This window comes from Copadichromis virginalis, linkage group LG3 (assembly GCF_057382275.1).
Source record: "Copadichromis virginalis isolate Kocher_CV1m ecotype Utaka linkage group LG3, C_Virginalis_male_GT1.1, whole genome shotgun sequence".
In the NCBI taxonomy this organism is placed as follows: domain Eukaryota; kingdom Metazoa; phylum Chordata; class Actinopteri; order Cichliformes; family Cichlidae; genus Copadichromis; species Copadichromis virginalis.
Genome location: NC_140620.1, coordinates 63,881,579 through 63,906,018, shown reverse-complemented (window position 1 = coordinate 63,906,018; position 24,440 = coordinate 63,881,579). Strand labels below are relative to the sequence as shown.

The window sequence follows — 24,440 nt, the reverse complement described above, 5'->3', positions numbered from 1 at the left end:
CAGATGGGAGGGGTTGGACTTCAGCGCTGCTGCCAGATAATCACAGCTGATCTTTGACAAACCACAGCTCCTCAATCTGTATAAAGAATGAAAGATGTAAGTTTATTAGACAAAGTGTGAGCTTGAAATCATTCAGTGTTTCATCATCTGTTCAGAGCTGAAGAAGGTTCAGAATGTAGAAGTTTAGAAAATGGAAACTCCAAACAGCTGAAGCCAACAGGAAGCAGCTTCAAACAGGAAACTGTGCAGAGTTTCAGACTATATGTCCTGATGCAGCCAGTTGGATTTTGGAGATTTGAATCTCTGTTCTGTGACTAAGTCCTTGAATCATTTCTTCCAGTTGGTCCAACAAGACAGACTAAGTGTTGGACATGTGTTGTGGCTCCATTAGGGGAGCTTCTAAATGTGATGTGATGGCCCCTCTGGGTCTGTCAGGTCACAGCACTGAAGAGAGCTCAAACTGGGCACACACTTGTTCCAGTCTGGACCAAAGACTCTATACTGGGACTGAAGGACTGCTTTGACTGCACCCACTGGGACTTTTTAAAGGCTCATGTTCTCACTTAGATCATCGATTTCTACTTACATTTCTTTCTGGGAAAAATGGGGATTACTTTGGAAACAGGAAGTATTTTCCCCAATAAGCAGCCCTGGATTAGTAAATCACTCCAACATGTTCTCAGGCAGAAGAAGCTGTCTTGTTATGAGGAAGAGAAGAAAAAGATTGAGGCACAGAAACTTGTTGAAAGAGAGATAAAGCAGCTAAAATCAGGTGTAAAAGTAAAGCAGAGGATGAGCTGAATAAAGGACACTCAAGGCTGGCTTGGAAAGGAATGAAGTCCATGGTGGGGATGCAGAACAAGGAGCAAAGATGAATGTGATGCTGAATCAGCAGAAGACTTGGACTCATTTGATTCCAGCTTTGATATCATTGATTTCAATGAAGAGCTTTGTGATTGTAGCAAAGGGCTGGTAGCTCTGAGAGTCCCACTGATGAGGCGTTTGTGTGGAAATCTCTTAGTGGGACCAAAGAGAGAAAAAGCCCTGGTCCTGATGCTGTGGGAGGGAAATGATTGAAGTGTGCTGTGAGGAACTGACTGGGAGATTTTCACACATTTTCCAGTCCTCCTTGGAACAACAGGAAGTTCCCAGCATATGGAAACAAAGGTTAAGTGTCCTATGGCACTCAGTGATGATGGTGCTGTGGCCCCACCACCTCCACCTCTTTGTAAAGGAACTAACTGTCATCTGGAGCTTCAAATGGAACTAAGACTTCCTCCACTAGGTGGCAGTGTCTGATGAGAAAGTGTTAGTGGAGCTGGCCTGGAGTCAGAAACAGGAAGATGCAGGATTTGGGCTGAAATGGGGAAAAGTGGTTCGCACTAGTGCCTTAAAGCAAGAAGGTTGTAGGTTGAAGCTTGTTGGCCTTTCTGTGGAGGTTGGATGTTCTCCCACAGTCCAATGAAATGCTGCTTAGGTTCATTGGTGCTTCTAAATTGGCTGTAGGTGTGGATGTGAGAGAGTGCTTCTCTGTCTCTCTCTGTTGGCCCTGTGATGGACTGCTCACCTGTGCAGGTGGACCACGCCTCTTGCCCTATGACAGCTAGGGCACAGGCTGCAGCCCTGTGAGCCTAAGCTGAATAAACAGTTAGCAAAAATGATCCATAGATGGCCTGAAATCCCCCAGTTAGCAGTTTGGTAGATAGCTATGACATGCTAATCCCATCCAGCAGCTGTATTCTACCTGTAAGCTGATCCCTGCTGAGCCAAAGCACTTTTTCATATACAAATTACAACCTTTAATAGAAACCTATTGGTCAGCATCTTATTAGCCTGCTGTTAGCTTCATTCCACAGAAAACTGAGAGAAACTAACAGAGTTGATAAAGAATAAAGAGAAATGTGCTGATTTAAAGCCTTTGAAGTGCTTCAGATGATCTCTGTCCACTTCTGTCCACTCATTCATTCATGTAAGCTTTCTAATGCAGCTTTGATCTTCACAGTCTGCTTCATGAAACTCATTCTAACCCTGAATGTCAGAGTGTTCCTCCTTCTCTTTCCCATCATTCATGCTGGCAGTGGAGGAGATTTGGATGTTGGACTGTGTTTTGGATGATGTGTGTATGTTTGTGTTGGACTGCTGTCTGTAAAGCAAACGCACATTTTGCTTTGGATTTCAGTGTCAGACAGACTTTAAGGTGGAATGAAGAGTTGGAGAGCTTCACAGTGAATTATCCAGTGGAGGATTTTTCTTCTTCTTTGAAGGTTGGAAATGTGAACATTGTTCTGCTGCAGTCAATGGACTAAACCAGAGAAGAAGAAAACAGACTTTACCATGAAGATCCTCAGTGTGGATCAGTATAATATCAGCCTGATGTCTGCAGTTTAGTGTCAGCACAACTTTCACATCATATTCATCTCAGCACAACTAAAACATGCTGACTGACCCCAGAGTTTCAAGTCCACATCCTGGACTCTCCAGGAAACCACACAGATGCTTCACTCCTGAATCCTGCAGCTTGTTGTTGGAGCTCAGGTGCAGCTCTCTCAGATGGGAGGGGTTGGACTTCAGTGCTGCTGCCAGATAATCACAGCTGATCTCTGACAAACCACAGTCACTCAATCTGTATAAAGAATGAAAGATGTAAGTTTATTAGACAAAGTGTGAGCTTGAAATCATTCAGTGTTTCATCATCTGTTCAGAGCTGAAGAAGGTTCAGAATGTAGAAGTTTAGAAAATGGAAACTCCAAACAGCTGACAGAGTTCATACGCCTTTGTCAGGGTCAAATTCAAGCAAGACCATGTGAAAATTAAAACACATCATCCTAGGTGAACTTAAACACCTTTGTTCCCCTTTTGTTAAGACATAGAAAAGTACACCACACAAAAATACTGCAAAAGGAAACGGTCGCCTTATATACATAGTGTATAAACTCAAAATGCACATTTCACTTCAAATTAAGATTAAGGCTTTGAACAGATCACATAGTTCAGTTCAACATATAAGACTTTAAGAATGCACAAGCATCTACTTAAAATCTATTTAATTTATCATCCATGATATTATTTTGTACAATTCCAATGTATTTTGTTCATCTCCCTTAAATAAACAGGCAGTCTTAAAGTATGAAATATTCATATACAAACACATATAAATGTGTGTACTGTCTCAGTGGCTGATAGTACCCCACAGGCCTCAGTGTGAGCTTGAAGACATTTATAATGTTTAAGTAGTTTAATGTGCAGGTGCTGACGATAAACACATTTTGAATGAAAGCCGGGGAACTTTGGTAGCACAGAAACAAGTGGCTATTCTTTGTGACTATATGGATCACTCACAATACCATTATTTCACACAAAGGCACCAAATTAATACTCAAAAAAGCTGCAGCAATACACACAAATATAAACAGTACTTGGTGACAACTTTGCTTTTAGCCTTTAACCCTTCTTGACTACTTTTGATGTGGCCTCTATATTTTACCTTTAAAAACAGTTCATCTTGCCAATCTGTTATTTTCTCATTTTGACCAACTGTATCAGCACAATTTATCTAAATTCAGACAAAATTTAAAATACAAGTAGAAAGTGATATTTTGACTGTAAAAACCACACACATGTTTAACGAATCATCTTCATAACTTGAAATGCAAATAGAGATTGTACATTTTTAAAAATACGCACACGTTTTGCAAACAACAAAGTTATATGGTACTATTTACCAAAAAATGCAGCCAAGGCTCAGACGTTTTTCATATAATCATTTCAAACTATTTACAGAACAATCAGGTGTCAAACAATAGTTTGTGTCACTCTAACACATATGAGAACAGCACAGGGATAAACCTGCAGGTCTGACAGCAGGTGTGTCACTCAGCGTTTACACTGCAATCTGCCTTTGTTGGCTTTAAGGCAGCAACTGTGACGATCACTAGTAGAACTGACACACAAAACAAAACAACAGCTACACACTAAATACACAAGACAACAAACTAATTTGAGACCAAACACGGTAAACGTCACAAATCTCTCACGTATCAAAACTCTCTCTCTCTTTCGCTCACTCGCTCTCTCTTGCCGGTCACTCCTAAAACTTCCCCCTTTTGCTAAACAACCAAATGTCATGTTTCCATATCATTTTTGATTGGTCGACATGGTACATTTTCCCACCTATAGGGCTTTGGAGCGTGATGTCACGGGAGATGGGCCATGCCCCCTTCCGCCATGACAGTAGGCCAGCCAAAGGATACCATTTCAGCTATGGATCGTACGTGTTGTGTTGTCGGTTGCAACGTTAGATCACACGATCGTGAAGGCAAGAAGCTGGATAACGGGCTCTCTTTTCATCGTTTTCCATCCTGGAGGCAACGTGAGGGATCCCATGTATCCGATATTACTAAACAAAGACGTCAGGCTTGGATTGCAGCGGTGAGACGAGCGGATATCGAGTTCTCTGCAATCCCCAGCTTTTTGTTGGTTTGCTCACGGCATTTTCTTTCCGGTGAGTTCTAAATTAATTCATATCACTCTTGAAAGGCTTTTAGTGTGATTTTCAACGTGCTGAGGTCATAGATAATGAGATAAAACATGCTAATGTGTGATGCTGCAGAACCACATCATGTCGACTGAGTAGCTTATGATTTGGCATTATTGCAGGCAAACCAGCATATGAAATGGATGTAACAAAACCAGACTGGGAACCAACACTGCACATGGGGCATGACGACATACCTGTATCAGACTCGGACCGGCACTCAAGGCGTACGCAACGGAAGCGAAAAAGAGCACCCATCGGAGGTAAACAACCCCCCCCCCTCTAAAAACATACTAAATTGCTATCACTGTACACTAATCCGCACATAACTTCCAGATGAATCACACACCTGTCATTGGAATATTGGTGTACATTTACCTTATGTCTAATTTTATCTTACAGGCTTTCGTTATGCAGCTGCAGAGTCTGAAGGTGTGCCCCGTGCAGAAGTGATTGATGAAGATCTGACAGAAGACCAACAGCAAAATCACAATGTCATGGAGGCAGTGGACAGCAGTTGTGTTGGACAAGTGGAGGTTGAGGTAGCAGCTGCAAATGTGGATATACTGAAGAAATGTAAACCTTTTAAAATGATGACAGATTACAAACTCTCAGCTGTGTCTGTAATCAAACCTCTGTAACTTTGCTTCACTTCAGCAGCATCAGCTCATGTTCACATGTTGATTCATGGTTTGCTTCAGTTTTTGATGGACTGCAGAATATTTTGAAGGTTATCTGCTATAAAAAGCCAGAACAGGAAAATCTGCTTCATGTGTTTCTGTTTGATCCTCAGTGACTTTGACACAAAGGCCTCTGCTGTGATGATCACACCTCTGATCAAGTCTCACAGTGTCAGCTTTGTTTTTATACATATGGATATGTGCTGATAAATGATCAGAGTTATAATATTTCCCACTGTCTGCTGTGTGCCGTGACCTTTGACCTGCTAAAGACAGTCAGCTGTGGATTATTCATTGTTGTGTCTGATACTTAGAACTGTGAGGAAGAACACTACACAGTTAATCAGGGTCCCCTCTCTCTGAATCAGGGAAGGTGGGCAGGCCGCGTGTGGGCCGCGGGCCATACGTTGAGTCTCACTGTTTGAAATGTGAACATTGTTCTGCTGCAGTCAATGGACTAAACCAGAGAAGAAGAAAACAGACTTTACCATGAAGATCCTCAGTGTGGATCAGTATAATATCAGCCTGATGTCTGCAGTTTAGTGTCAGCACAACTTTCACATCATATTCATCTCAGCACAACTAAAACATGCTGACTGACCTCAGAGTTTCAAGTCCACATCCTGGACTCTCCAGGAAACCACACAGATGCTTCACTCCTGAATCCTGCAGCTTGTTGTTGTAGCTCAGCTCCAGCTCTCTCAGATGGGAGGGGTTGGACTTCAGTGCTGCTGCCAGATAATCACAGCTGATCTCTGACAAACCACAGCCCCACAATCTGTATAAAGAATGAAAGATGTAAGTTTATTAGACAAAGTGTGAGCTTGAAATCATTCAGTGTTTCATCATCTGTTCAGAGCTGAAGAAGGTTCAGAATGTAGAAGTTTAGAAAATGGAAACTCCAAACAGCTGAAGCCAACAGGAAGCAGCTTCAAACAAACACAACAAGAGAAAAAACTCTGAATGTTTCACATTAAAGTCGTACATTTCTCATAAAAACAGGACAAAGACTTGAAAAAGTCGTGTTTTCCTTCCAGGAACCACAAGGCTTCACTTTTAAAGGTGAAGTGTGAAAGAAATGGACATATTTGAAGTCCAACACCTTTTTCCAGTCACATTATTAAAGCAGACAAACTACAAGCTCATTTTCATTCCAACAAGTCATCTTCTGACCTGGACTAACAACACTGGTCTCTATGTGCAGCTGGCTGTGAGACCAGTGCTCAGGGAGCGTCTACAAAGTGCAACACTGAAAGAACATCACACACTAGCTTTGTCCCAAAACGTCGGCTGCATCCTTCGGAGGACCCGGTGTTCGCGGTCTACGTGGGCCGGGTCCTTCAAAGACCGAAAAGGCTGGAAGTGCGAGGCTGTGAAATGGGACGGTCTAGCCTTCAGATTTGCGTCACCGCTGTCTCGGTGGAGTTTAATAAACTCGGCCGTCTGCTCCTTGCTATCTAAAATATAACAGGACACTGGCGTAAACTCTCGACCGTCTCACACTTCTGTTTAATCAGTTTCCTGTTTAACGTTTATTCAGCTGTGTGAAAATCCCGGAGGAACTTTGATCTCAGCCAAACCGATTTACTCCGGAACAAATAAAACACAGAAAAAAGGCAAACAATTACATTTTTAAGTTATCCGAGTGACTTATATATCATGTTTAACCTGAGTAGTGTGATCAGGAGATATTTTATTTTGTATTCTTATAATCAGTTATCATTGGTTAATCATTTACCATTGTTGAATCAGTGGACAGAATAATCTTTTAATTACATCTGTGTTACTCTGAGCAAATATTAATGCACACTGACTGTCTATTGAGGTTCTGTATCATTCTTGTTATCTGCTTAAGTTGTTGCACTTTAGTGCAGTCACACCGCTCAGACCCACCAGTCCTGTTGGACCCAGGCCCGTCTGCGTTCAGTTCTGCACGTACGCCGGCCTGTAACCACATGCACGCACTTATATAACACATGCACGTTTACACTCACACTTAGTAATAATAGGAGGGTCGTCTGAGGATAGTCTCTCTGAAAGCTACACTATCACAAAATGCACAATGTATTACACACTTGTTTTTCTCTAAAGTAGCATATGATGTCCATATAAGGAGAACTTTTTGAGTGCGAGGAACTGTTATCATTGCCAGTAAGGTCTAACTGTGTGACGTCATAATGACTATAAAGCTTTCTGTCTTTGTGCAAACGAAGAAGAAGTCCGGCTCTTCCCACACTGTAATGTGTGTTTTAATAAATGATCTGTGCTGACCCAAACTATATCCCAGTCGTAGTCTCTTCCTCAAAATCCGGACCATGACAGTAGCGAAAGAGCGGGGTCTGAAAACGATGAAGCCGGGCGTCCGCTGCTCTCGCCGGCTGGAGTGACCATTGAACCCCCCGGCTTGCTAGCGAGCGGGTGGGGAACAGACGTCTCCGAAAACGTCGGCACACTTTTGCAAATATGCGATGTCTTGATAAACCAAGCAGATATTTGAAGTTTACACAGCTACTTTCTCACCTGAAAATATGTTAAAAGTTTATTTTGTGACCCAGAAAGATTAATAAGAGTAATTTGAAAACTTAGTAGCTGCCGCCATTGTTGGCAGCTGAAATTTGGCTGGGCCGCGCTATGAATTCTGGGATATAGTGGGCCACGAAGGACACACCCGACGAATCCTTCAAATTCGGGGAAATGAAGGACGCATTTGTCGGGCACATTTGAAGGAGTCGACAAATACGGACAGCCTTCATCGCCTGGCTGTGACGTAATCGGCCTTCAAATGCAGCCTCTGGAGGATGCAGCCGACGTTTTGGGACACAGCTACTAATTTGCTTCCATCATCCAACCTGAAGAGGAAACAGAGACGCCTCCCCTTCAAAGTAAAAGCTGCTCCTTTTGGACACAGTATCAAAGAAAGTCTACAGTATAACATAGAAAAGACAGAACAAAGTTTTGGTTGTTGTTAAATTGTGCAGAAATGAAACTACACTAAGCTCAATTATGTGACAGACATTTCATCCCATGTCAGTTTGGCCTCATCCTGGGCCGGATTATCCAGCACACACTCTGACCACAGGTCCATGTTGAGCAGGATGAGCTGCTGGCTAATCTGGAGGCTGTAGCAGCAGCTCACAGTCACAGTGGGTTTCCACTCATGAAAAAGCTCTGGCTGCTTCATTTCTCATCTCATATCAGAGACTTTAATGCTTCACTGAAGCTGTACTGTGATGCTTCCATATTCCAGTGAGGCCTCCATAATGATTTCAGCTGTTCTGTACACACACTGTGTGCCCTGTATGGCTCAAAGTCTCTGCAGCCTGTTTTTATCTGCTATCATCAGATCTTCATCATCCTCATTCACATCCCTCACACACTCTACAGCCTCATCAGCACTGACTTCATCTTCACTGACTGATGGAGCACAACATGAACCTGTGGAGGCTGAAACACTGTCCTGTCAAACATCTCCCCGTCACCACTCCACTTCTGTCAGCCTTTAAATGAACCCTGCTCAAGTCTGTCACTTCTGTTTGGAGCCAAAAGAGGTTAAAGATTATGCCACTACATTCTTGTCTAGAAAATATTAAAGTGTATTTGGTGACACACAAAAAAGGGTAAAAGTATAGTTTGGGTCCACACATGTCCAAACCCTGGTGTGTAGGCCTACTTAGTATTGAGAAAAGCCCACTAAAAGAACGCCCACCAGACCAAAGCAATGGTGTTGACTTGATCAGCATTAACCCCGCCCCCTGACTTTGATGGGTGAAGCTGACAAATAAAATGTATTTATGAACAGCGATGCAGGGCCAGGAGTAGCAACGTGAATTAAATAAATACATCATTAAATAATTCATTAAATGTGTCAGTAAAATAATTAAAATAGAAAACAAACCAACAAAATATGTAATTAACTAATTTGAATTGTACATAAATACTTAATGAATTATTTTAAATGAAATTAACCGATAATTCATTGTGATTTTGTTTTGTGTTTTGATGAGCTAATAATCAGCTCTCTTTTTCTCATTGTTGTTCTAAGCCGCTTATCCAAAGGTAAGGCACTACCTGTTGAATTATTTCCAAAGTGTGCCAAATTGGACATTACAAATTAAAGTCTACTCACTGAAATTACTGGGGAATGTCTGCTTTGATTTTGATGAGAATCTCATGACAGTACTGAGGATTTAATGCAGTTGGACTGCTAAAAATGATTGAATGCGGTTGGACCGCTAAAGGATTTAATACGGTTGGACCGTGGAAAGCAGTTGGACTGCTGAGTGATTTTAGTATATTAGGGAATTTGGTTATTGTTTGGGGTGGAGCCCGTATTGGTTATAAGGTTGGACCTGCTTCAGTCTTACACTTTTTTGGCTGTTTTACTGTTGTTCCAAAGTATTATAAATTATTCAAGAACGTCAGTTGGACTGATAGGAAGCGCGGTACTCAGAGGTAACGCTTGCCAATGCCAAGGACGCTTAGGCATTGTCCTCGAAGAGGGATAGTCAGTTGGTCACTGTGGAGCTTGGGGCACTCCAGAATAACTAGGAGTTAGAGTCTCCTTACCGTTTGGAACGGTAGTCTGCGCTTTTTTGGCCAGCAGAAGTTGGACTTCGGGCGTGTAACTTTAACTTAAAACTTCGGGGTAAGCCTTGGCTGTGAAATGCCAAAAATAGAGCTTCAGGCAAAGTTTGGGTTGGTTGACGCTTTTAAATTGAGTTAGGGATTTTAGAGATGAGGCCAGAAACTGTTGGACAGATACTGGTTAATTGATCACAAAAAAGTTGGACTTTATCGGTTGGACCGTTAACTTAAATTTGTCGAAATTGTTTAGGCGCTAAAGCTGACAGATGTGACAGTGGTTGTAAATATAAGACGTCTTTGTAATATAAAATAAGAGATCTCTGTGTGAAAGGAGTCTGAGGCAGTGCTGGAGCTATTTTTAGACTGTGTGTGTGTGAGTGTGAAAATGCAAATTAGTCAGCAGTGAACTGTTTAAACCACAGTTGGTTTTACAAATACTGCTGCAAACATTGTTGAGTGTGTGTTTAAGACGCCATTTATGTTCATTAGAGGGCTATAAATAAAGTTTTGAGTTGCCGTAGTGGATGTATAGTAATTGACTGAGTTTTGATATATAAATATAGTGAGTGCACTGTATATATTTAAGACTAACATATTACTTTTAGGAGTAACCTCTCATCAGCAATAAATGCTGGTGTGTTTTATTTTTTCTATTCTATGTGTGTGCTGTGAGAATTAATAGAGGTTTCAATTGTTTTCTTTGACTTGCTCTTTCTGATTATGAAAGGCATGTCTGAAATACTCTTAGGAAAGCGTGTTGTGAGTATATTCCTCAACTCTTGTCACAGTTTAAGTGTGTGAATGCTGTGAGTAGCAGGTTTTGAGTGATTGGGTGTGATTTGTACAAAATAATAAATAATAATAACACTATGAAAGTTGATAGTAGAGTGAGTGCAGAAGTGGAAGTGTGAGAGAAAAGGCGGTGTGTGTGTGAGACGATCTGACAAACGCAAAGAATTTAGTATATTTAGAAGTGTGTGCGTGAAATAAGGGTGAATTGTTTTAGATCAAGACTTAGTAAAACAAGAGTTTTATTAGCCTGTAAAAAAAACAAAACAGGAGAGATAGAAACAGAAAATATGGTTCTGAGCAGCTGCAAGGTTGACAGGAAATGGTGTGTGTGACAGGAACTTTGCATGCCCATAAAAGGAACTGACTGTGACAAGTGAGCACACAGAGAGAGAAACATACGAGTTAAACTCCAGGCAGATGAAGCAAATGGAGGTTTTAAGAAAAGAAATGAAAAGGATATTAATTGTATGCTTTAGTGTGTCAATACAGGTGGACTTCTTTCAACCTAGAATCTTGAGTACAAAACCATTGATTAACAGAATTGGGAGGAAAACAGGCCAGATTTTGGCTTAAAATTTTACAGCTTGACCTCCCACTTGTCCCGATCCTGAGAAGAAGCTCATAGGACAGTTAATCTCCTGATGAAGACCGACAGAACATCGTGGACTTCAAGAATTAACAGCAGGCAAAAGACAGTGCAACTGAAACTACACTGACGATACCAGCAGCAGCATGGAAGAAAAGCACGTGATGGAAAATGCACGGTGAACTGCAGGCTGGTAAGAACAGTGTGACATAACTGTTTAAAGACACTGAATGGGATATTTTGCCAGGCTGGGATTTAATCTAAAAGGAAAATACTGAAAAGAGCAACGGAGAAGAAACAGAGAAGAAACAGACTGTGTTTGCTGGGGATCACAAGACAACAAAGGACACTAAGAGAAGGGCACAGGGGCCAGTGGGAAGGTGAAGCCCAGACGAGTTCGACTGCGAGAATAGAGGGTACAATTGGGTTGAAATTGAAGCCGGAACTCAGGATGGTTTAGGGATGTCCACGTCACAAACAAAGAGGTAAACAAAAAGAAGGTAAAATAAAGAGAGAAAATAACTGACAATTACATTAATGAATAGAAGACACACATACAGATATTACATAGATTTATTTTTAGGATAAAGGGGAGAGCTTATACGTAGAAATGACTTTTTATACATATTGCATTTTGTGCCTTTAAGGGAGTTGTGGCTCAATTCGTCTCTTGTGGGTCACGAGCCTTTGGCTAGTGCTATGATTAGCCAATCTACTGTGAGGATGATATGAGTTATTGAAGGATTGCACACGCTTACAGACATATAGAGTCCATAAACACACATGACAGTATTGATTCCAGGCAAAAGGCCTCAAATTAATTTAGCGTTTAACTGAACTTGAGCTGGCCCTGTAACAAGTGACAGAAAAGAGGAACTGAATAGGAGTTTCTTGCTTTAGAGAAGGACCAAAGGAAGGAAAGCATATATTTTGGTTAAGTCTGATAAACTAGAATGAGAAGGTATTGTTACATCAAAGGAGCAAGATGAAATAAAAAGGCTGTACCAAAAACAGGCTATAACATAGGAAATGTGAGTTTTAAAATGAAGTTAGTGTTAACACACAGGAGTTGTTTCAAGGCAGCGTTTAGCTGTGATAAAATGTATGCAGGAGTAATTGCTTATATGCTTAAACTTAATTGATTAAAGTGGTTGTTTTTTTGGATCTTTTAGTAGAATAGGCGCTTATAATGATTTTCTTGTGAAAGGAGATTCTAGGTCAGAGTGGAGGCCTTGCAGCAGCGAGACTTCTGTGTACAGGATGTTGATGATTAGATAAGGCAAGCGACAGGAAACACATGCAGGGACGTGAAAGCAGCGTTTTAAGAGTTTTAAAATGATGAGTAATGTTGAAGAATATATATAAATACAAGTCAATAAGTCAAGAAGATAATTAGGATCAGGCTTTTGATTAAAGAGTCCCAAAGATGATAAGTTAGGGAGGTGCAGGAAAAGGTGTTTTGTTTGCTTTACAGAAGATCTCGGCGACCACAGGGGGGTGAGGATCCTGGAGGCCCGAGGCATGATGGACCACAAGAGAGGGACGCAGAAAAAACCTAATCTTACGCATGGAGTGTTCTCGAGGGGGAGCTGGTGTTTATTACTGGACCACTTAGATGACATGAGGTTGTCTGATTTGCTGAGCCAGAGGACGGCTAGAGAGGGTCAGAGCGGGAGTGGTGACCCCGATGTCCATGATGCCATGGATGGACATGGAAGCAGCTGAGTGGGCCGAGGAGTGACCCAACACAATGTATTGTGACCTCTGGTGTTCCAGAGGTCGAGAGAGGGAGTATTGAGATTGGAGAGATATTTTGCTGCTATTGTTAATAATCATCATCATTACCATTGCATTAATAATATAATCTACAGAATTGATATTGCATTCAGATGTTTAAACAGTGTGTGTCTTTCAGAAAGACTAAGTTGCAGGCTGACAGGAAGTTGCAGGTTTGAAGAGTGTGTCTTTTGCAGAACTGAAACCGAAAGCAGAGTCTAAGTGCAGGTTATTTTGAGGAGCCTTTAAGGACGAGGCACACACTTAGTTAAAGAGAATCATTTATAGGTGGAAGTTTAATCATGTTTTGCTCGGGGTTGCAAAAGAGCAGTTTGTCGCAGAACTGCTGCTGATGTGTCAAGATGATAAGCGAGCATCCGGCAGTGACAGGAAGTACCTGCCATGAAGATAGGAGATAATGTTCTTTTAAACTGTGTTAAAAGTCATTGTGGTTTTGATTTGACGTATGCATATATTCTGTTTGTGACGTATGAGGGGGCGTCATTAAATTCAAGCCCTGATGGTATAAAATATCTGTTTATGCTTTGATTAAGTCGGAGATCAGCCCGGTCTGCGAACGGAGCTGGTCTTCCCACGCGTGTATTTCATTAAAATCAATTGTTTGACCAAGTTCTGGACCATGGTTGTTTGTACTCTCCTTCCCCAATATTTGAACCTTAACATTAGTTTACTCAAAATAATTTTAAGACATCAATATTAAAGGTTAAGTTATGATAATGAATACATGCAACTATAACTGATGACATAAGAATTTGGATTTTTAAGCTAAAGCGAAGGTACTGACTCACTTGGCATGTTACTCTCAAATCCTCCCTAATAACAATAACATAATTACACTTTAGCCACAAGAGGGCAGCAGCATTAATACAAGTCACGTGTATATAAAGGTACAGTGATTATATTACAGTGATTTTGACAAAAACAAAACAGAGGTTCATGGCAGTGTGTTTTTCATAACATACCAACCAAATTAAATAATAAAAACTTTATAACTTACAGAGCTTTTTTAGAGACTTTGACCACTGGCAGCAGCCTCAGAAGAGCCTCCTCTGAAGCAAAGTAATTCTGCAGGTCAAACACGTCCAGATCTTTTTCTGATGACAGTAAGATGAAGACCAGAGCTGACCACTGAGCAGGAGACAGTTTATCTGTGGAGAGACTTCCTGATCTCAGGGACTGTTGGATCTCCTCCAGTAGAGAACGATCATTCAGTTCATTCAGACAGTGAAACAGATTGATGCTTTTCTCTGCAGACAGATTCTCACTGAGCTTCTCCTTGATGTACTGAACTGCTTCTTGATTGCTCTTTGAGCTACTTCCTGTTTGTGTCATGAGGCCTTGCAAACGAGTTTGATTAGTCTTCAGACCCAAGAGAAAACGAAGGAACAAGTCCAGGTGTCCATTGGGGCTCTGTAAGGCCTTGTCCACAGCACACTGGTAGAAGTATTTCTTTGAAGATTTTCTTGTTTGAAACACCTTCCAAGTTGTTTCTTGCTCTTCCAGCAGATTGAGTCCAGAGTTGATGAAGGTCAGGTGGACATGAAGAGCAGCCAGAAACTCCTGAACACTGAGATGAACAAAGCAGAACACCTTGTTCTGGTACAGTTGTTTCTCCTCTTTAAAGATCTGTGTGAACACTCCTGAGTACACTGAGGCTGCTCTGATATCGATGCCACACTCTGTCAGGTCTGGTTCATAGAAGATCAGGTTTCCTTTCTGCAGCTGATCAAAAGCCAGTTTTCCCAGTGACTCAATCATCTTCCTGCTCTCTGGACTCCAGTGTGGATCTGTCTCAGCTCCTCCATCATATTTGATCCTCTTCACTTTGGCCTGAACCACCAGGAAGTGGATGTACATCTCAGTCAGGGTGTTGGGCAGCTGTCCTCCCTCTCTGGTTTCCAGCACATCCTCCAGAACTGTAGCAGTGATCCAGCAGAAGACTGGGATGTGACACATGATGTGGAGGCTTCGAGCTTTCTTGATGTGGGAGATGATCCTGCTGGCCTGCTCCTCATCTCTGAATCTCTTCCTGAAGTACTCCTCCTTCTGTGGGTCAGTGAACCCTCTGACCTCTGTCACCATGTCGACACACTGAGGAGGGATCTGATTGGCTGCTGCAGGTCGTGTTGTTATCCAAAGGCGAGCAGAAGGGAGCAGGTTCCCTCTGATGAGGTTTGTCAGCAGCTCATCCAATGAGGTGGACTTTCTTGTTTCAGTCAGGATTTTAGTTTTGTTGAAGTCCAAATTAAGTCGACACTCATCCAGACCATCAAGTATGAACACAACCTGGAAGTCTTCAAGCCTGCAGATTCCTGATTCGTTAGTTTGATTAAAGAAGTGATGAACAAGTCCCACCAAGCTGAACTTTTCCTCTTTCAGCACATTCAGCTCTCTGAAAGTGAATGGAAATATGAACTGGATGTCCTGGTTGGCTTTGTCTTCAGCCCAGTCCAGGCTGTATTTCTGTGTTAAGACTGTTTTCCCAATGCCAGCCACTCCCTTTGTCAGCACTGTTCTGATTGGTTCGTCTCTTCCTGGTGAGGCTTTAAAGATGTCTTCTTGTCTGATTGTTGTTTCTGGTCTGTCTGGTTTCCTGGATGCTGTTTCAATCTGTCTGACCTCATGTTCATCATTGACCTCTGCAGTCCCTCCCTCTGTGATGTAGAGCTCTGTGTAGATCTGGTTCAGGAGGGTTGGGCTTCCTGCTTTAGCGATGCCCTCAAACACACACTGGAACTTCTTCTTCAGTTGGGCTTTAAGTTCTCGTTTACAGAGTGGAGCAAATATTTCTGAAGGTAAGAAATTCAGAAAAAAATATTATACAATAAATATCACAGCCTTTCAGTACCCTGAAAGGATGAATGTCTATTGGTCCATTTCTTGAGCTATCAGGAAAGATCAATATTCAGTCTTTAGAGAAATTCTCTTACTGCTCTGCAGATGGTCAGCCATCTCATGCTGCTTAAGTCTCCTCAAGAAGTGGAGTGTGATCTTCAGAAATGCTTCTCTGCAGCTCTTTCTTTCATCTTCATCCTCTCCTTCAAACATCTCCTCATCCTCCATCTGGCTCTTTAAAGTTTCTGGGTGATCTGGACTCAGAAGCTTCTGGATCTTCTTCAGCTCGTTCTTCACAAACATGGTGATGTTGTCCTCCAGCCGCTGGAAAAGAAGACTATATGAATTACCCAGTGGTAAATGGACTGGTTCTTATATAGCTCTCTTTGATACTCTGTGCACACAAAGCATTTTATACAACATGCCTCATTCAACCAAGCACATTGTTCTATGCTTAAATACTTTCTTTCACACTCTGATGGATGCATCAGAGGGCAGCTTGGGTTTAGTACGTTACCCAGTACATTTGCCAGCCAGGGTTTGATTCACAAACCTAACTAGTAGCTGACCTGCTCCCCTCCTGAGCTACAGTCACCCCAATCTGACTGAAATCATGGAGCCCAAACTCTGACTTATGTTGGACACACTGACAATCCTCTGGTCCACAAAGTGCAGCATAGAGGTGACTGAAAAGAACAAATGTAAACGTAGTACTACAAACCATAACCACAGAGTCCAGGTGTGTTTGATGCTGCTGTGCAGACTGACCAGTGGAAACCTCTGCTCTCTGCTGGTCCACTCTGTGGAGGAGTAATGTATAATTAGCTCATGTTATGTCTGTCCACACACAGACACAAGCTAAAGGTCCATGAAGTGATGTTTGGATGGGTTCAGTCAATCAGATGACTGTCATGGTGGAGCTTTGCTAGTCCTGCTGATCCCACTGAGAATTAACAACTCAGTTTCCAGATGTCTGTAGTTTTCTGCTCAGTTTCTTTGGTCCCAACAGCTCTTACCATCTCCTGCATAAAGCTTTCCCTCCATGCTCAGATGCCCTGGAACAAGGTGCTCTCTTTATATCAGTGACTGGTTTAAAGGGACAACTTGCAGTGCTCGCCAAACTTTGTGTCAGCAAAAGTAGTTCTAATGTTTCTTACATTTATTACATTTTTACATTTTTACACACACAAATCAATGAACGCAAAAACATGAACTTTCCAGATATTTTGTTTCACAATGTTACAAAACTCAGTTCACAACTACACAGTCTGATTTACAAGTACAAAATATTTATGACCACAGTTTGAGCCGATGTATGTCCCGAGTCTGTGGACTCAGTGGTTTTGTTTTGATTGTTATTGTCTTTTGTTACAATTTCATTCTGATTAAGATTTTCTAGTTCTGAGGTTTTGGTTTCTGTGTTCCCTCTGTACTGTGTTAGTATTGTGTCTCTGTGTTCACTTCCTGTTTTATTTTGACAGTGCCATGTCCTACGTTAGTGTGTCTACTTTTGCTTCCCCTTGTCTGGTTATGTCCAATGAATCCTGCTGTGTCTCCCTTTTCTCATTCCCTGATGGCTCTTTTGTGTATATGAGCCCTTTGTTTTCTCCTGCTTGTTGCTGGTTCGTCTGTGTTGTCTCCCCGTGTCTCCGTTTAAGGTTTCAGGTTAGTTTTTTAGTTTTTTCAGTAGAGGTTATCTTAGCTTCTGCACAGGCCATCTCCACTGCACTTCACCATTTCAATAAAGCTCACTCACTTCACAGCAGTGTCGGCATCTTGGGTCCTTTATTAAATTCAACATGGCTCGCCCCGCTAGCCGTGACATAAGATGTGAAAACAATATCCAAAAAACACGAGAGACAAACAGGAAATAGTTTTAAGGTGCAGGGCCAACAAACTGAGTCTAGCCATGAACTCAGAGTTGATTGAATTAGCATTTTGAATTGGCTGATCTGAGCAATCAAGTCTATGTTCACTTTGAGTTAAGATTATACGTGATTGATGGAAAAGAAAAAAGCCGTCATCAGCAACTGATTCTGATTTAGCAGGTTTTCAAATCTAAACGGTACCCATCCCTAGCTGGCTGTAGTTAAACCTTTACTTAAAAAGCATCCCTAGACCCAGCTGTCTTAGCTAATTATAGGCCAATCTCCAACCTGACAATCCTTGAAAGAGTAGTTGGGGGGCGACAATCAGAGGGGCAGTGTGATGATCTTAGGTTACAAACTACCGCAGTCAAGTCATTAAGGGAGACGGGATCAAACTGCTCTAAGACAGCTGAGCACACAGGAGAAAGACTCGGATCTGAGGCAGCAGTCGGCGAGACAAGAGCCCTAATAGACAGAAGCTTGTTGTTAAAAAATGCTAAAAAGAGTGACGCTGAAAAACTAGTTCATGCATTTATTACTTCCAGACTGGACGACTGTAATTCATTATTATCAGGATGTCCTAAAAACTCAGTGAAAAGCCTTCAGCTGATCCAAAATGCTGCAGCAAGAGTCCTGACAGGGACTAGAAAGAGAGCAGATTTCTCCTGTTTTGGCTTCCCTTCATTGGCTGCTCCTCACATACAAGGTCTTAAATAATCAGGCCCCATCTTATCTTAATGCTGCACCACAACACCTGATCTCTGGTTTCCTCACCTCTTCAATCCCACTTTAATACTTGACTAAACTCATTTTCCTGTTTAGGTGTTGAGGCAAAGCTGCCCATCTACAATGCAGGCAACAGCAAACGGAGCTATTTTTGATTCCCTTTGGGTTTTTTCTACTTTTGTGCTACAAAATGTTCAAGCTGATTAAATTCATTAGAATAAAAGTTCAGATAATTCTCTCATATTAATGTTGGAGGTAGAAATTCAGGTAACTTTGCACAAAAACTGGCAGAAATTTCCTTCAAAGATGGAGTTTTTACTTTAATACTGTGAGTACATTTCAGAGCCTGGACTCTTTTACCTTTACTTGAGTAAAGAAGCTGAATCATTATTTCAGCTTTAAGAGGGTATTTTAACACAAACATCAGTCCTTCTACTTAAGTATGTTTGACACTTTGTTTAATCATCATTTTTAATGATCAAATATAATTATGTTTGTTATTTGTGGATTTTAAATGTCCTTGACAGAGACAGATGATGATCATTATCCTGCACTGTGCTCTCAGGTTTGGTCGAGCTAGCACAAAGAATGGCTATGTTGAACTTCCTCCTGGGATCTACACTAAGAAGTGAGTCCAACATTAGCAGGGTCTCTTTCCTTTATCTGATTCACTTTAGCATTCACAGTCACGTGAAGCTTGTTATTAACTCGATAAGTCAACCCAGGGTTTCAGCTGAACGCTCACATGAAACACATGGTGTTGGCAGCATCTGATCAATCATATTCATGGAGACGTGTATCAGCAACAGAGCAGCTGAGTTTGCAGAAGGAAGTCAAACTAAACCACAGGAACAATATGAGGAGATTACACACATAATAAAATACTAGCAGTAACACAGCTGCTGCAGACAAATCAGTCGTGTGATCGTGTGTGAGAGGAGAAGGACTGTAAAGGAGTTTGGTGTTAAAAGCTCTGTATGAATGTGGGAGACTTTGAAGGGCTTTAAAAAGGCCAATATAAAATAAAAGGCAGCAAAACTGCTGAGTGTGAAAGTCACCAGACTTATCAGACCTCTGTGATTAAGACCTGTAAGAACACCTGTTTGTACTTGTTGGCATTATATCAAACACACACGTATATTAAGCCTTTGTTTGAACTCTGGTTGAATTTGTTACTTTCAGACTGTGAAACATCACAGAGGCTGCAGCTGCAGATCTTTTATTCACCTGGAAATTTACTTTAAATGTTAGATGGAAAATGTATTGCTCAGTTTAACCAAAGTAAGAACAAGAATCCATAAACCTTCATAAAGACAAACATCTCCCAGAACATTGAGCTGCTGAAGTGTCACTGAAGGGAAAAACTATTTGTCCTCCTCCATCCAGCAACACCTGAAACACCTGAGTGGAAGCTCCTCCCTACACTGTGTTTGAAGCAAAGCACAAAGGAGACACCTGCTGGAGCAGCTGGAGTCCTACAGACACTCAGCCTCTTCACTACACAAACACCTCCTACAACATCCACTCTTTCCACTCTGACTGCTGTGTTTGTGGAAACACTCCAACACACACCGCTTCACATACCAACATAGAAATGTGTGAAAAAGAGCTGAGCTGATATTAAACATGAGGATTTATTCAAAAATACAGAGTCAGGAACAACATCTAGACACACATTACCTCTCAGCAGCAGAAGAACAGCCTTTAAAGTTTAGACTAAAATCCTTCGACCTGTTGCTCTTTAAGGAAACACAGCTGGGTTCAGGTCCAGGAGATTCTGGCCTCTTATTGATCCTAAAAGAAAAAGAATAAATGTCACAGCTTCATGAGACAGGAAGGAAAAACTGGAAATATTAAATTAAAGACATGATGAACAATCTGAAACTCATAAAAATAATGTACTTACTCTTTGTCACATAACAGTCTTTTGTTAAATTTTACACCAACATCCTTCGACCTGTTGCTCTTTAAGGAAACACAGCTGGGTTCAGGTCCAGGCTCTGGATTAGTTTCAGGGTTATGTCCAGCTGAGCCTGGTACGCCCCACAGCTCTGGGCTTTAAAACAACACACACAGAGGTATGAGTGTGAATAATGATGGAGCAGTGATGTGAGTGCTGAGCTGTGACATGGAGAAGAGTCATGGACAGTTAGAGATGGTCATCTCACCTCTGAGCTTTGGTCTGGCTCTCATGTTCCCCACACAGAGTGCTTTTAGAGGGAGGGACTCCCTCCTCTCTGTCCTCACACTGATCCATGCTGCTCAATTCACATCAGCTCACACACACTTTCTACCTTCACCTGCAGAGGAAACACAAATCATTCATGTGCACATCAACTGAGAGCTGCAGAGGTCGTGTCTGATGTGTTGGACTAACATCCATCTGAGACGCAGCTTTCATCAGTTCACTACAAAAAGTGTCACAGAGCCCAGTTCAGCCTCCAAATCCTCCATTACTGTAGTCCTACAAAGCAGCAGGTCAAACATGGCTGCAGAGAGCAGCTTTATGTCAGTAACCATGTCCAGGACCGAGCTGACTGCTTACAGAGTTCATACTCTAACTGCTAGCTGCTCTGCTAGCTAAGCTAACTCAGTAACAGTGACTCTGACAGCAGTTACTGTGGAACAGCGGCCGAGCTCAGGACACATTCAGTGTGTTTAGTCTGAGTCCTGGACTCTGATTCAATGGATTCAATCCAGCTCAGAGTTTCATGTGTTCATCAGAATAAAATACATGTACTAATATAACAGAAGTAATGCTCTGAATGCAGCACTGTAATGGAGGATAAACAAGGTTTTTACAGCCTGAAAGAAACATTCAGTTCATATATTTGTAGACAGTGAAGCAGTTTTTAATACTGCAGCTGTTTCCTTCACCTGTGTGTGTGTGAGCCACACCTTCATGTGCTGCTTTAGAAATATGTGGTCTGACTGCTCAGACTGAGTCTAGGAGGAAAGTTCACACGCTGGAGAAAGTTTTGTTCCTAACTTTGTCAGAGTTCGGCTCCAAAGACAAAGAAGACGGAGCTCACAGTCTGTAGATGGTCCTCAGTGTGTGTGTGAAGCCAAGAAAGCACACAGGAGTGTGTTTATGTCAGCAAATCAGTGTGTGTGAAGAGTCTGAGGGAGTGTGTGAATGAGACTCAACACTGAAACCAACAGTCCAAGAAAAGCGTCTGGACTTCTTTAAGTTGAACTTAAAGAAGTCCAGACGCTTTTCTTTTTGTCTCCATAATGTCTCCATAATGCTGCAATGTTATCTGCCCCAGAAACACTGTGCAGAAGCTCTGATGGTGACACAGAAAAGTCACAGTGGAGATACTTCTGTCCACCTTTGATTAGACTCATTATAAAAAGGAAAACAAAGTTTGAACACAGTCATGTTTCCAGTTCACTGACTTACATTTATTCCATGGACACTCACTCTAACCTGAACCACAGCTACAACCCAACATTGTTGAGGCCTCATCTCCTCCTTTCCTGACTGTAGAGGTTAAATATGCAACAACCAACAAATAAAAGAATTTGGTTCATTTCAAAGAAATTCACACGGTGACCAAGTAAAGTAACCGTAGTAAAGGAGACAACATCCCGTTGATGGTGGGATTATTTGAAAGATTTGCTTTAGTCACGTCACCAAATGCAGTTGAACCACCTGTGGATCCATGTTTGACCATTCTACCACTCTGAGCTCTGCTTTTGAATCATTTTATTATTATCATCATTCATTTATTCATTCTTTGGAGGGGGGCTATTTCCTAATGCCGCCCTAATAAGCTGATGTTCAAGGGGAAATATAACAGAAACTCTTTCAGTGTTATTCATTAATAAATTAACAGATAAACTGTGAAGAAGAAAAAACTGAGATTTAAAGGAGAGAGTGAGAAACTTGATCATCCATCCTCATAATACATGTTTATCAGTATCTGCTGTGACCATACTGCAGTAATAACTACAAGTCTACATTTCTGTGACTGTTGATCAATCACAGCAGGAATCTGAGCTCATCTCTGCACACAGAGCAGCTTCAGCTCTGGGATAAACTGCTCGCTTCACGTCCTTCTCAGCTCACAGACACTCATCCTGATATTTTCCTTTAACATTTGATGGTATAATTCATCTGAGTTTACACTTTATCTGCATAAATACAGAAAAACAGACCCAAACACCAGAAACCATCAGTTTCACGTTCAACGGGAAGTGGCTCAAACGTCACAGTTTCATAACGTCACCCTGAACTCTACTCACGGAGTTTCTGTCGCCATTGTAGTTTTTAAAGTCCCGTGATAAAGGCGGGGCTTTCTGTGAACCCGCACTCTCATTGGCTAATAACTCGAGATTGACACATCGTTATCCAATGAGCGTGCGGGAACTTCCGACATAAAGTTGTTTCCTTTGAAAAACCAAAGTCTGATTATTTTTGCCTCCACTGACGGAGCCTGTTGTTCCCGCCACAGAGACACAGTAATGTCAGAGCGGTGTTAACACTCACCCTGCCTCAGCACAGCTCTCACTCTCCTCCTGCTCTCTCACACTAAACGGAGGCTCAGCTAAACTCACTTCCTCTCTACTTACAGGAAACCAGCGCTCAGAGGAGCCGACCGGCCTCACATTTCACCCACAGACACGAACAGCGTGGAATTATTTTATGTCATAAGAAGAAACATATTCATGTTAACACTCACCTGCCTCAGCTCCACCTTCCTCCTCCTGCTTTCACTTTCACTGCTGCTCCCTAAACACAGAGGATGCTGGGACTTGTAGTTGTTTCCTTCCGGTGCGGTCTTCCTCTTTGTTTGTTTGTGTTTGTGTTCAAGTTATTTCGATCATGTAAACATCAACATTAATTACAACAATTAATTACAGCAAAAACCATCATTATAATTATCTTGATTGATATTGTAATCTCAGTTTTCAACACAATTGTTCATTAACTTAAACAATGTTACAAGATAAATATATATTCTTAGTGCTTATTTTCTGATTAGATTGTTTTATGTATTTTAATAAGAGAGGCCTTTATAAACCAATCGCAGTGTGTGTCTGGCAGGAAGTGAAGCAGGAAGTCTGAATATAGCTTGTGAGCTTGTGAGAGACGTTTCAAAATGAAAACAGAGGAATTAGAGAATGAAAGTGCAAAGTAATAGTAATGAAAATGATATTAAATAAATGTCTTAGTGTGTTAATACAGGTGCCCATGGACTTGCTCAACCTCCTGGAAGAATACAGCAGAAAAATGATAGATTAACAGAATTGGGAGGAAAACAGGCTTTGATTTAAAATGTCACAGCTTCACCTCTCATCCTGTCCTTATCCTGAGAAGAAGCTTAAAGGACAGTTAATCTCCTGATGAAGACAGAAGACAGACAGAACAACACCGTGGACTTGAAGAATTAACTGCAGGCAAAAAGACAGTGCACCTGACCTAAAACACTGAAGGGTCCAGCAGCATGTATGTTGATGGAAACATGCGCTGAGTTCATATTTGCCATGCTGGGAGTTAAGCGCCAAGAAAAGACTGAAAAGAGGAAGAGAGAAGAAGAAACAGCTGATGTGGGCCTGTGTTTGATTTGGGAGGCCACACAGGAAGTTGAGAGAAGAGGGGACGAGGACCGGTGAGAGGTGAAGGCTGGACGTGTTAAAGTGACAGCAGAGGAAAGTTGGGTTGAACATTGAGGCTGAATTTGTGGGTTTAGAAACATCCAGAGCATCACAACAGAAAGGTAAATAAAAAAAGAAAAGAGAGAGAGATAAAGAAATAAATGAACTAATAATACATAAATGAATAGAAAAATATAAAACACACATGTAGAAATTGTCACATGTGAAATTATTTTTGGAGAGAATCAGAAGTGAGACAGTTTGAATCCACAGTTCAGCGCAAAGATGCAGGAATTAAATCTGATTATAAAAACACATCGAGGCAACGAAGACCAGCTTACACTCAATATTAATATGAACACACAACATACACGCAATGAAGACATGCTTACACTCATGAATGTGAATACATGACATAAATGCTGAATGGTGTAGAT

The 24,440-nt window shown here is 41.5% G+C and overlaps 1 protein-coding gene across 2 annotated transcripts; it reads right to left on the bottom strand.

The window, feature by feature from the left end:
* Window positions 1-2,427: 2,427 nt before the first annotated feature.
* Window positions 2,428-16,127, bottom strand: LOC146716586 (protein NLRC3-like). 2 transcript variants are annotated; one of them, XM_085452542.1, is made up of 3 exons: window positions 15,904-16,127; window positions 13,971-15,762; window positions 2,428-2,623 (listed from the first exon to the last, which is right to left on the bottom strand). In XM_085452542.1, the coding sequence occupies exons 1-3, from the start codon at window positions 16,109-16,111 to the stop codon at window positions 2,428-2,430; spliced, it is 2,196 nt and encodes a 731-aa protein (XP_085308668.1). In that variant the 5' UTR covers window positions 16,112-16,127. The 2 variants fall into 2 exon arrangements, with proteins under 2 accessions (XP_085308668.1, XP_085308669.1); XM_085452543.1 differs by lacking the exon at window positions 2,428-2,623 and adding an exon at window positions 5,797-5,992.
* Window positions 16,128-24,440: the final 8,313 nt, after the last annotated feature.